At 37.1% G+C, this 12337-nt stretch overlaps 1 protein-coding gene across 2 annotated transcripts; it reads right to left on the bottom strand.

The window, feature by feature from the left end:
* Positions 1-4: 4 nt before the first annotated feature.
* Positions 5-12188, bottom strand: LOC124155427 (uncharacterized protein KIAA0232-like). Of its 2 annotated transcripts, none has more exons than XM_046529233.1 (7): positions 11866-12188; positions 10946-11433; positions 10680-10854; positions 6575-6860; positions 4455-4518; positions 1229-1325; positions 5-596 (listed from the first exon to the last, which is right to left on the bottom strand). In XM_046529233.1, the coding sequence occupies exons 3-7, from the start codon at positions 10823-10825 to the stop codon at positions 5-7; spliced, it is 1185 nt and encodes a 394-aa protein (XP_046385189.1). In that variant the 5' UTR covers positions 10826-10854; positions 10946-11433; positions 11866-12188. The 2 variants fall into 2 exon arrangements, with proteins under 2 accessions (XP_046385189.1, XP_046385188.1); XM_046529232.1 differs by having other exon boundaries at positions 10680-10851; positions 11866-12186.
* Positions 12189-12337: the final 149 nt, after the last annotated feature.

The following is a 12337-nucleotide window of genomic DNA, read 5'->3' as shown; positions in this document are numbered from 1 at the left end:
GTTCTCATTCTCCCACACGTTTTTTTTTCAACTCATAAAGCCTTCGCCGAACCTGCTGCTTGTCAAAATCAAGGGATTCCTCCAATTCGCTCTCCCCCAAAGAATAACGCTGAGAACTGCCAGACCACATTTTAGCAGACGATGCAAGGGCCATCATAAGCACCATCCTCACAGGATCAGCCTTCCCATTTCCCAAATCCTCGTTCTCGTTGGTGAAATCTTTGCAAAATCTTCCCTGATCTCGACGGGACTTGAAATACGGTACCCTCTGATGCCTTGACATAAATTTACTACCCAAATCCTTCAGGCCAGCCTGGTAATTAGTTTCCCTTCCATTGCCACTTACACCCCAAACAGAGTTATCTCCAAAAGATCTGCTGTAGACTTTCTTCTTCAAGTTTTCCTTATTCTCACCATTCTGCGTCTCATTCACCTGATCATCCGTAAGCCAAACTTCATTCTTTTTATTTCTTCCAACGCACTTAGACAATATCTTTCTGTTGTTCCAGGCACAGGTGCTGTCAAAAGACATGGCCACACTGCTGTTAGTTGACCTGTCCTCTAACTTCTTCAGTGGAGGGAATGCAGCATAGTACCTAAAAGAGGATAATTTGAAGAGGGTAATTGAAAGAGAGGAAAACAAAATCACAGCAACACAATCATTGCACTGAATTCTAAACTAAACAAAGGACTAAGCAGCCCATAGTTCACCTGACATACGCCCCCTACTTCCAGAACTCATCAATTCAATTTCCTTTGAAGCAATAAGCTTTTCATATAATAATTCCATGAGGGAAAAACTAATTTTTTCTTGATACTACCAATAAATACATCCATCATCTTGGCAATAATGTGTTAGAGAGGCTGAAATAGTGCTAAGAATGAATATCACTCTTGTTATCAGCAATTGGATGTTATCAAACATCTCCAATTTCTGTTGCCCAACACTATTAAATGCTGCTATCAGTGCATTTCAGAGCTTCCAAAGATATGATAAAATTTCAATTCATTGAATACGATCAAGTCACATTTTCAAGAACCTTAGATGCCAACTTCCGTTAGCACCACAACAGAGGCCACAATCAGTCAACTCCTTATCTCAAAAGATACACACATAGTTTTCTTTATCTAAGACCTTTTGATACCGGCAGGCACATTTCTTGGAAGTGTGTGAGAGCTCTGCACATTTATAAATGACAGTTTAAAAGATATTCAAATGAGTACTCACTTCTCTGCTTGATCTTGAGCCGAGCATTTGGTTGCATTCCCATTTGGATTCTCAGAAACTTGGGATAATTCAAAGTGAAAACTGCTCCCATCAATAGCTGAAAGGAAAACAATCGAGGTTGGTGATCAAAACACTCTGCTAACTCGAATTGCCTGTACCAATTCACTATTCTCTATTAGGACAAGACCTTGTTAAAATGAATCAGAAACTTTACATGGGTCTCCTCTTAGTTACCCATACAACTTTAAACAGAAAAATTGATGCAACTATCACAACTGCCTACAAAAATATTGGCTTCCTTTAACATAATTGTTGGGAGTTAAACATTATTTATAGTAAAAAACTTCAATGTCACCATTTCACCAATTCTTGAATATTGTTCTTTAGTTTAGTTTCGTTATTACGATAAGTATGACTTAAGCCTTGAAATGAATCAAAATAAATGTCTCCACTTTGTGGGAGAGATTTAAAGGGAAAAGTGGAGAATATGAAAGGACATTAAAATTGATTCGCAATCCATCTTCATGCAAGAAATAAATGGGAATTATTTTCTTACAATCTACTTAATAATCATATGCTTCTTTCAACACTTTTACAGGTTCTAAATGTTCGTTAAAATTTTTATCACCTACTTCATATTCCATTAGTATGAAATATTTGTATTATGATTCAATTGTTAAGATAAAATGCAATTATAACTCTTTGTGAGAACACAATTTGTTTTCATTAAAAAATGTTTTCAGAAATTTTGTCTTTCAAAATGACCTTTTAATTCTTTATTTCCTAGAGTGATCTTTTGGCCGAATGTTTATGAGGTTGTAGCCCACGGGAGAGGATACGTGTCCGTAAAATACATTATTTCATTATGAATTGAGCTAATGAGACAAAAATCACCTTATCTGGTAGATATTATTGCTGTAAACCAAACTCACTCAGTGGGTCCCGCTTTATCATCAGTTGTCACTACAAACTATACGGTACACTTATCCTACACACAGTTCATCCAGGAGATGCTGAAGACAATACAGAGCTACAAACATGCAGAGCAGACACAAGACTTAATACAGGATTCTCACAAAAGCAGTTCAAATCTAACCTTCAAACATTATATTGAATTAAAAAACAATAAATGAGGAAATTTCTGTTTGGAGCCTTATTGTTCACAAACAATAAAACAGCACCTAGCATTGATTTACTTCACTGAAAACAGCATCAATCAATCAGACATTTAAGGAGAGGTCCCACAGTTAACTTATCCCTGACAACCTTCCCTGCCTTTCATGTGCTAGGGCCCATAACTTTTACCTTTAAAAGGAGTAAAATTTTTATTTGGCATGAGCCATTTACTGACTGCAGTTATGCACAGCGAAGATTAAACAAATATGCTGCCCCTATGGGTGAAAATTGTTTTGCCTTGACCAACCTATATCTCAAATTTTCCCCCATTATACCATTCATTATCATAAGCCAGCAATCCTAAGACTGGTGCACTTCCACACCTTGAGATGCATTGTCATGCACAACTAATGGTTATTCTAAAAAAGTACTCGGGGAAAAATTTCATCATCATAAATCAGCAATGTGATCATTGGTTTGATGCAGCCCTCCATTCCGCTAGTCTTTCCACAGGGATGTACATATTTCCTCTCTTTTCTCTTTTACATCTATTATAACCTGTCATACTCATTTTGGGCCATCCCATACCCTTCTTCTCTTCCACCCGTCTTACAATTGTTTTCATCATGCACCAATGTGGTCTACTAAGCTATCTTTCCCTCTCCTTAAGGTTTTTTCCAAGCCATTAAAAATCTATGAATGCCACTTAAAAAAGAAACGTAAGCATCAGCTACTGAGTTGAACACTTTTTTTGAGACAACACTCCATTTACTCAAAGACAGCATTTTACTTTAATAAAAAACTACTCATCTCCTTCAGAATAAGAAGACAGCACGTTGCCCATTGTTAATTAAAATCTGGCATTTAAACAAGCATTTTAACATAAAAATTAATAGTACATTAGATTCCTGCACAAAATTATAAAATGCTTTCTAAACTTCATTTCATAATTATCATAAATATATTCAAAGGTAGTAATGGACGTTAGAGGCAATAAAAGTTCTGGTAATCATTAAATTCATAAAAAAAATTATGTTTCGATTAACATGTTGTAGAACAGATTTCATCATTGCATGCTATTCAGGCTTTCCATTAAGTGCTGCCAATAATTATTTATTTTAAGAAGTATTCATTCTTTCATCATTTACTTCTATCTATTAACTATTATTGTATTCATTCTTTCATCATTTACTTCTATCTATTAACTATTATTGTATTCATTCTTTCATCATTTACTTCTATCTATTAACTATTATTGTTGCCAATGTCCTGCTGCTCAAGTCATTCATCTAAATCCTCAATCAATCAGAATTCCTTTCACAGAATTAATTAAAGTTTTATATTTTGAGTGACTGGTAGGGACAGAAAAAAAGCGGTGGATAGATATAAAGGTTATGTATGCATTCACAAAAAGGCTAATACTGGTAAATACAAATCACATGAAGACAAGGGTGTACTTGTTTAAAACAAGGGGAGGAACATAAAGAATAGTGAAACAAACTGAAAAAAATTGAGAAACGAAACATGCACAAATGGCATTACAGATTTGAACAAAAAGTGACATTAAAATACCATGACTCAAAACCATTACCTCTCATTAATAATAATAGGTATCAAGTTTTTTTTCACTAGAAAATTTACAACAATTAATGTCCAGGTATACATCTTATCAGTAAAATGTGTGTAGTATATTCCTTGAGTTCCTTAATATGCCTTCGTCAGTATGTTTCTGATCAACACCTTGGACTTGTGGTAGCTTGACGTTCAACACTTCCCATCGAGCAAATAACTGATTGGCACATCCATTTTATTTTTCTACTGTTTTTACTGCTTAAAAATCTAAGTTTGATGAGTCATATGCATGTGTTACAATCAAGTGAATATTTTAGATGAGCTAAGTCCGTAAAAATTTCTCTAAAATATCTCTTATGAAAAATGCCAATGAAATTTAAAGTTGCAGAGGATCCAAGCCTCTCAATGATCGATTTTAATTGTACCAAGTACCATCATCTTCTCACAATGAGTTATGGTGTCATTGAGGCGGGGATGCAATGAGGATAAGGAACGTTAGTCTTACAAACAAAACAAGTTTTCTTTCACACCTACTGACCTTCATTCTGTATCTGCTTCAGTTTAACACACAGCTCATCAACTAGTTTCTCTATTCCACTCTTCTGCAATAAAAACAGATGTCTTCAGAACAGAAAATATACTTCATACATATAATAAAATTAATAAAACATAGTAACCTTCATCTCAAACAATTATAGGAAAAAATACTTTGTATTGCCATTTAAAATTCATTATTGCAGTCTCTTTGTACATTTTTTTTGCAAAAACATTAAGACAGCACTCACTTGATTAATTACCATTTATGAGAACTTTTTCAATTCTCTCCAATAAGTATCATGAGTATCATCAAGGCACTACAATTTATATTTTTGCTACCTCATCAATTTAATACAAATTAGTAAACATGGACAGAAAAAGAGGTTGCTCTCGTCCTTACTCCTCCAAAATCTCATGAAATGATTCAGTCGGGATGACACTTTTCCTGGACATAAAAGTAGAATGTAACTATTACCATAGATAACATCAGAATATAATCCCTGTTTGTTGCAATAAAACTCTGGGAGAAAAGCAATTCAGGGACGATTTGATCACAAGTAACTTCAAGGGTTTATTAGAAAACTTTAACATTACCATCAATAGTACAGTAGAACCTCAACCAAGTGGAATGTATTAATATTCTTTTAAAGGGGATGGACGAAAAAAATGATGAATGATAGAATGTTAGACATGATTGTCCATGGAGCTGGAAATACAAGATTGGAGTGAGCAATTTGGATATTCTTTCAGGATTCCTACAGGAATTTAGCTGTTTCCAGGAATATTTGCATTTTAGAGAAAAACTTTGTGCATATGCTTGGTGCAAATAATATCTCTTTCAAATATTCTAATGGAATACGACACCTAGCAAAAAAATGTTAGCACACCATCTCGGCATTTACACTTCTATGACGGACTTCTGTCTGATGTAAAAATTCTCTTCTATCAAACACGGAGGAGGATAGAGGATTTTTAGAAATGAGCAGTGCAGTTAGTAAGTTTTCCTTAACGTTTAATTTCACACAATTACTTATACCACTTCTATTTTACAGAGCGCGACCCCGGTTTCAATGAATTATCATCATTTCTGTAAAAAAGAAGTGGTACAAGCAATTGTGTGAAATCCAGGAAAACTTATAATGGAGTACCACAAAGTAAATCAAGAGTTAGTGAATTTTAATGCAGTTACTATCCTATGGCACTGAGCTCTTCCATACGGCAGTTCCATCTCTTGGGGGAGATTCAACCTGTGTGTCTGTTGCTGTTATCAGTAAACGGCACATTGCGAATTCTTCCGTTCATTTTAATTGAGCAATGGATGCAGGAAAAAAATACCTCTGGGAACAATTAATGCATGGAAATCTTGCACAGTCTCTAGGGAACTATAATTTGGACCAGGAACGGTGAATGATAAAAGTGGGAATGACAGGTTGAGGTACCACTATACTGAATTGCATACATACTTATTTGCTACTCTGAAGTTATGAAGCCTACTGAAGATATTTTACATTAGAAGGGAAAACAGAATCTATTTTTGCGATGCTCAGCCTATAATTAACAGATTTTTCATTCGCTACAATTCACAGAGCACAGAGAAAATTTATGTGAGATGATGTCTCGAGTCCCTGGCTCAGATATGATGGCTCGCTGTTAAAATCAATGGTTCCCAATTTATTCATCAATATTAAACAATTTCCCCTGACCTATTTTGTTTAGCAGCAGAAAAAATAAGAGTGAAAACCTGACACTTTAATAAAATCAATATAAAGCATCTCACTGTTTCCACTTTCCTTTGACAAGGTGAAAGTTATGAAATTTCAAGTTGTAGTTCTATTATCAATAATCTTAAAATTAAAAAAAGGAATAAATAGGTTCCTCATCAATAATTTCAGCTAGAGAAGGAACACCTATCTAATGTTATTACTTTTGACTTCATTCTAGTAAGGATTCGTTGTTCCGATGATTTTTAAAAATGCTCACACAAACCAGAAATTCCCAAACTTCCACCATTGTTGAAAATTCATGAAGAATTAAACACCAATTTCCCTGGTAAGCGAACACCATTAAATATGTAAGACTGAAGAGTGAAAACGTGGGGAGGAAGAGAAGAAGGGGGCCAACCTGATCAGATGCAGACATGAGGCAATCTATGGCAGCAGTCCTCTTCCTCAACTCCCCATCTCCAAACACTCCATGGTATCTGCCGGAGGATGCTCGACTCCTCTTGCGAGACTTGCCAAACTCGGAGCCAATGACCCTGGACGACTGAGCGTGAGCAGGGCCCTCCCCAGGCCACGACAGACCGACCGGGGCCTGCTTCCCGCGCCCCTTCCTCCCCCCTCCCCCTTCCTCTTCTCCCAACGCCCCCTCCTCCTCGCCACCCTCAAGCAACAGCCCTAGCACATACCTGAAACAATCACAAACCATAATTACATTACGACGTCACTTTATATGCACGCCCCTCGCATCACTGCATTTCTGGAACCATGAAAGCAACACCTCATATGCTCCGGTCTTTCTCAACCACGCACTTTTGTTTAGTCATATTTCAATCGTGCCGCATGAACATTGATGCCCTCAGAGGCGGCAGGGCAAAATCCTAGCCAGACAAACTGCAGGTCTCAGGTTTGACTCCTGCCTGGGCTGGTTGTCCCTACCCAGGGAATGGGTGCTTGTGAACGTCACATGTCGTTATTCATTAAGTTTTCCCTGCTATGAAGGCCTTAAATGCACTGTTTTTGGGAGATCTGAAGATAAATAAATTAAAAATGAATGGTAGCAAAGATCACATAGGGAAAAATTCACCTCCACTAGAAATCAAACCATGGACCCAACTAAGAATTATAAGACAATATACCTTAATTATCTGAATATATACTGTCCCCCCCTATTTTCCAAAAATGCTCATGGAAAAAGTAAAAGGGGGACGATATTCCTTTGTATATTTTAAATTGTTTTCCGCACACTGAAGCCTCAAAGGGGGAGGGAGGTCTATTCAGAGGGGGTCTATTCTTGGATAAATATAGTGCTTAAGGAAAATGCAAGTAGCACACACTGCTGGTTATTTTCCTGGCAATATTCTATCAAATATATAAGACTGTAATGTAATACTGGTTGACAGAGAATGTTCATTTGATGCCAATAATAGTTTCAGGGAGATGCTCTCCTTGGGGAATTAGCCACTATTCACATGTTCCTTATTCTTTTCCTATCCTGGATGCATTCCCCCACGCCAAGAAATCAAGAAAAGCTTTGGACCGCAATTGAAGAGGAGTGGAAACATGTATCTCCATAATTAAGCTCCAGAATTGTAGGATCCATGAGACACAGACTGCTATTAGCAATTGAAAAATTGGGGAATGAATTAACTTTTTGATATTTTGTAGTGTTAAAAGGTTATATATTAATTGAGAATATTTTTAAATAAATAGTTTTGACATCAATATTATTAGAAAATAAAATATTCTCTAAGAGAGGGTTTAGTTAATTCTTTATAAATTTATCTTTTGTAAGAGTAAATTTGCAAACTTCAAGTTCCAAGAAGTTAATAACAGCCCATGTCAAGAAATATTTTTCCAAGGAAAAAGTCCTGAAAAGGTTGAAAATTCTACGCTTGACATTTAACATGCACATATGCCCTCATTCTAAGTCCGAATACAGGGTTGAAATAGGGTGGTTTCCTATTATTTTTTTATTGCCTAAATCGGAAGATTATTACTCCTGGAGAACGTATTTCACGCTTTTAGATTTTTAAATGACGATATCTATTTTTCGCGATTAAATGAAGTGAAAATTTTCAAGCCCGCGAAAACTCGATGGCTAAGTATGAATGCAGGGAAAACTCCATGTGACGTTGTCCTGGTTCCCACTGCCACAAAGTGAGGTGACCTTGGGGCGAGGCTTTGAGCGCTTATACGACGCAGGCTGCTAGCAGGTAGATTAGTACCCAGCTAGCAGGTAGCGCTTGGCTTAAATAAGGATTGTTATTACCCTATCAAACGAAGGAAGCTTTCCGAACTTAGGTAATTTTAATGGGTGATTATTGAGAGATGTTTCCCTGAGCTCCGTGCCTCATGGATGCATTGGTAATCTCAGGCAATGTATAACTCCTATCTACTTGTATAGAAACTAGGTCCCTGTGACGTCATGTGGCGTGGAATCGCATGGGTGCCAATCTAGCCTTTTTCAAATGCAGTTAAAATTGACCATTGCCATTCATCTTAACTGGGAATTCTTAAACTAAATAATTTGTATATTATGAATACACTAATGGTGGGTAACGAATCTCAATCAATGCCTTTCGTTTTCTTTGATGAAGGAAACTACCCTATTGCTAATGTGTAACTCAGTGTAAGACTAATTATAGTAGTCAGAATTTAATATAAAATATCTAATTGTTGCCAGAAAATCACTTTTCAATTGCATTCTGCATTTGCATTACATTTTCATTCTGACACGTCATGACAGGCAATGCACACAAAAATGCCTTCCATGGAGGACGACTGCATAATGCTTTGTAACTCAACTCAGTGAAAAATTCACACTTGCCCTGAGACCAAGACTCATCATATGCACCCAATAATAAATATCACTTTGCTTGTTATATTCCCTTCTGCAATGAGCTACACATTCCTTTCTGACTGAACCGAAGGACAACCTCTCCCTCTCCCAAGGTTTTTCTTGGCACTGCGGCACTGTACATCATGCTAATTTTCATTGCCCATCCTAAGGAGAGCAAAATCCAGCTGGGGGCACAGGTCAAATGTCACTCACATAACACAAGACACTATACAGACCTGGGCATTTATTCTAATTCTATAACTTCAAAAAGGTTGGCTACATCTAACACCTATAAGAACATATCACAACAATCATAAAAAGAGTAGCTTATTGCCGGCCTCGGTGGCGGTGGGGTAAAGTCCTCGCCTGCCAAACTGTAGGTCGTGGGTTCGAATCCCGCCTGGGAAGGTGATCCCTATCCAGGGCATGGATGTTTGTGTTGTACTTTGTTCATATTGGAAACCTTCGTTGTAAAAGGCCGTTATGTGCTGTTTACGGGGGATGTGATAAATAAATAAATAAATTATTCCTTAGCTAACTTCAGTTTGCAGCAAATAATAACAACCAAAATAAATGCCCCGGTAGCTGTACACTGGGGAAGTAGTGAGAAACATTAAGGTAATGCACAATGCGGAAAAGCTATACGTGTGTAAAGAGGTACATAGTAACATCCACATGGACCACTGGAAACACTAGCTAACTGCTAATTGTGGAGCATGGTTTTTTAAAGGGCTGAAATATGGACCATAATAATGAAAGAGGAGAAACAATAGTCATGACATGAAAAAATGCAACTAGCAATTTCTATAGAATGGAAACATTTAAGAAATATTGCGAGAAAAAATTAGACAAAGATATATACTAAGAATTTATGTTTATCAAGCAGGAACTTGGGGGAATGTTAAACAGAGAGAAGGGATGAGAAATCACATGAAATATGATGGAAAGAGAGGGACAAGCTGCAAGCAGATGAAAAAGAATGCACAGGACGGAGATTGGAGAGCCAGTTGACACTGACCTTGATACAGCAAAACTAGGAAGAATACAATCTCACTTACAATGTGATGAGAAACACGTAGATATAAACATTTACTATGGTAAGGCACATTCATCACATGCATAGAGATATGGGCAAGAAAGATATTTGACAAAAGCAGAGAAAGGGATAAGAAACATTAAGTCCATCGCTGTCATTAAGATCAGCTAATTCAAGGCGACTCTCAGAATTTTCAAATAATGACATGGACAGGGTGATAATTCAACTATCGCCACATTCCAATCCGACAGTTCTAGGCATGCCAGACTATATTTTCTGTTTTCTATAGGCATACTGATGACATGTCTTTAGTTGAACATTCATTTTCATACGTTACACATGCATTAGAGTGGTCAAACACTATTTAAAGAACAAATGAGGTAAAATCGCTGCGTTAAAAAGAAGATATTGAAAGTCATGGAGTAACACCTAAACAGAATGTTGGGGACAGGACTGTCAAACATTGAAGATAATGTGATGTCAGGGGAAGATCACCACTTGAAATTTGTGGCAAATGATTTTCCAAGAATGTGTCATTCTTGCTAGTGGAAAATGTGGGTAATCGTTTTTCCTGATTATCCAACTGTGTGTGGCCATCCTGAGATAGGTGCAATCTTAGTTAGCACGTACCTGGCATAGGCCGGGGAAGGGTCCACCCCCACTTGCTCCAGCCTCGCATCCAACCACTCGCGAAGCTCCGGTGGAGCGCGGCTCACTGCTTCTCCAACCCGTACCAACCCACCAACAGCACCCCCTCCACCAACACGGTACTTCATATCCCAGCAACCTTATGCGTCTCACGCTGCCATAAAAATATAAATAAATACACGAAACATGGTTAGAGACAATTCATTCAAATCACGGCGCAATAAATACAAAGAGACATAAATTTTTACCTTAGCATAAGAGCAGTAAGGTTGGGAACATGTCACTCCTTACAACTTCGTATTCCGACGACAAGTGTATTTCCTCTCCTATTCGAAATTCCAAACTTATGCCTACGTCGTATTTATAATTAGGGTCAACTAGATTTACTTTATGCTTATTCTTCATGACCATAGCTAATTCCAATCTTATATAAATCAAAATGAAGGATCTGAGATTCTACAAATGTCATCTTTGGCGCAGGGAAGGAAGATTGAATCAGGGAGATGCGTTTCATATTCATATGCTTGGCCACACTTAGTGACGATACAATTACAATATTGATAGCAATTAACAAATAAATAATATGAAGATGACAATTGCCAAATCAAACACTTAACTGGGGTTTATTCATGGTCTAGGTCTGAAAAATGGGGTAAAAAATCTGCTTTCGCTGGGGGAATCATTCTCTTTTCATCGCTATTCCATTGACTTCAGCTTCTTCATCCCCATTCTGAAACTGAAAGAAATAAAGATTATTAGCACACAAACAGTTTGATTCCTGCGTTACATGACACAACAGTAAGGGCAATGTAATTAATAATAACACACCTAACTAAAGTCACAAACAATGACAACTGTCGCAATTAAGGATGATAGCAACTAAATTCATTCACCTACACATCTCATAAGTCAATATCATGTTATTGGTTAGCGAAATCACCAAATAATTCAAATAGCTAGGTTTTATGGTGTACTATATTGAAGAAATACCAGTTTCATGCAGCAGCCGCTTGAAACCATGGATTCATTTTTCCTGAGTCACACTATAACAACATTGCGACATTGACATTGTGCGTTACATGATTAATAATGTTGTACTACAAAATCTGATTAAATGAAATTGCCAGACTGTGCACTTAAATTAATTGAGTTGAAAAACAAATTTTACCTTAAAGTTTCACTGGGATGACAGCAAGTCCCCGATGCGAAATCACACTCCCCTTACTAGCACTGACATGGTAGCGAGCCAATGGCGCCACAAAGGATTGCAAGAAGAAGGTGTGGAGCTGAGTTCAGCCTCTTGCACATAGATGGCAGAAAAAACTCATCTGCCTAACGATAAATTCTGTTTTGCATGTTTTAAAACAAATTTTGTGACTCGTACTCGAGTTAAAGCATGAACCAGCGTGAAATAGAAGGCTTAATTATAGATAATCCTATTTCCTGCGCCCTAGCAGTTAAATCGCAGCAGGCTAGCTTGACTCAGCATCAGGTGATAACCAGCATCATGGTCACGTGTTTAATATAAGCGGAAGAGGAATTTCGAGAATGCTTGACTCCGAAAGTTTACTAACAAACTTCATTGTTCAACCTAGCTCAACTGAATAGATGGAGTACATATTCGTGCTTGCATTTTACAT

Source organism: Ischnura elegans, chromosome 3, assembly GCF_921293095.1.
Source record: "Ischnura elegans chromosome 3, ioIscEleg1.1, whole genome shotgun sequence".
NCBI lineage: Eukaryota > Metazoa > Arthropoda > Insecta > Odonata > Coenagrionidae > Ischnura > Ischnura elegans.
The sequence above is the reverse complement of the archived record's forward strand: the minus strand, read 5'-3'. Positions and strand labels throughout refer to the sequence as shown.

Bases quoted from the DNA above. Each gene is read 5' to 3' on its own strand.
- LOC124155427 (XM_046529233.1), bottom strand. From the start codon at position 10,825: ATGAAGTACCGTGTTGGTGGAGGGGGTGCTGTTGGTGGGTTGGTACGG. The intron at 6,861-10,679 runs GTACGTGCTAAC...TGATTGTTTCAG, and splicing joins CCTTCCCCGGCCTATGCCAG to GTATGTGCTAGGGCTGTTGC. The intron at 1,326-4,454 runs GTCAGTAGGTGT...TTTTCCTTTCAG, and splicing joins GAAGCAGATACAGAATGAAG to CTATTGATGGGAGCAGTTTT.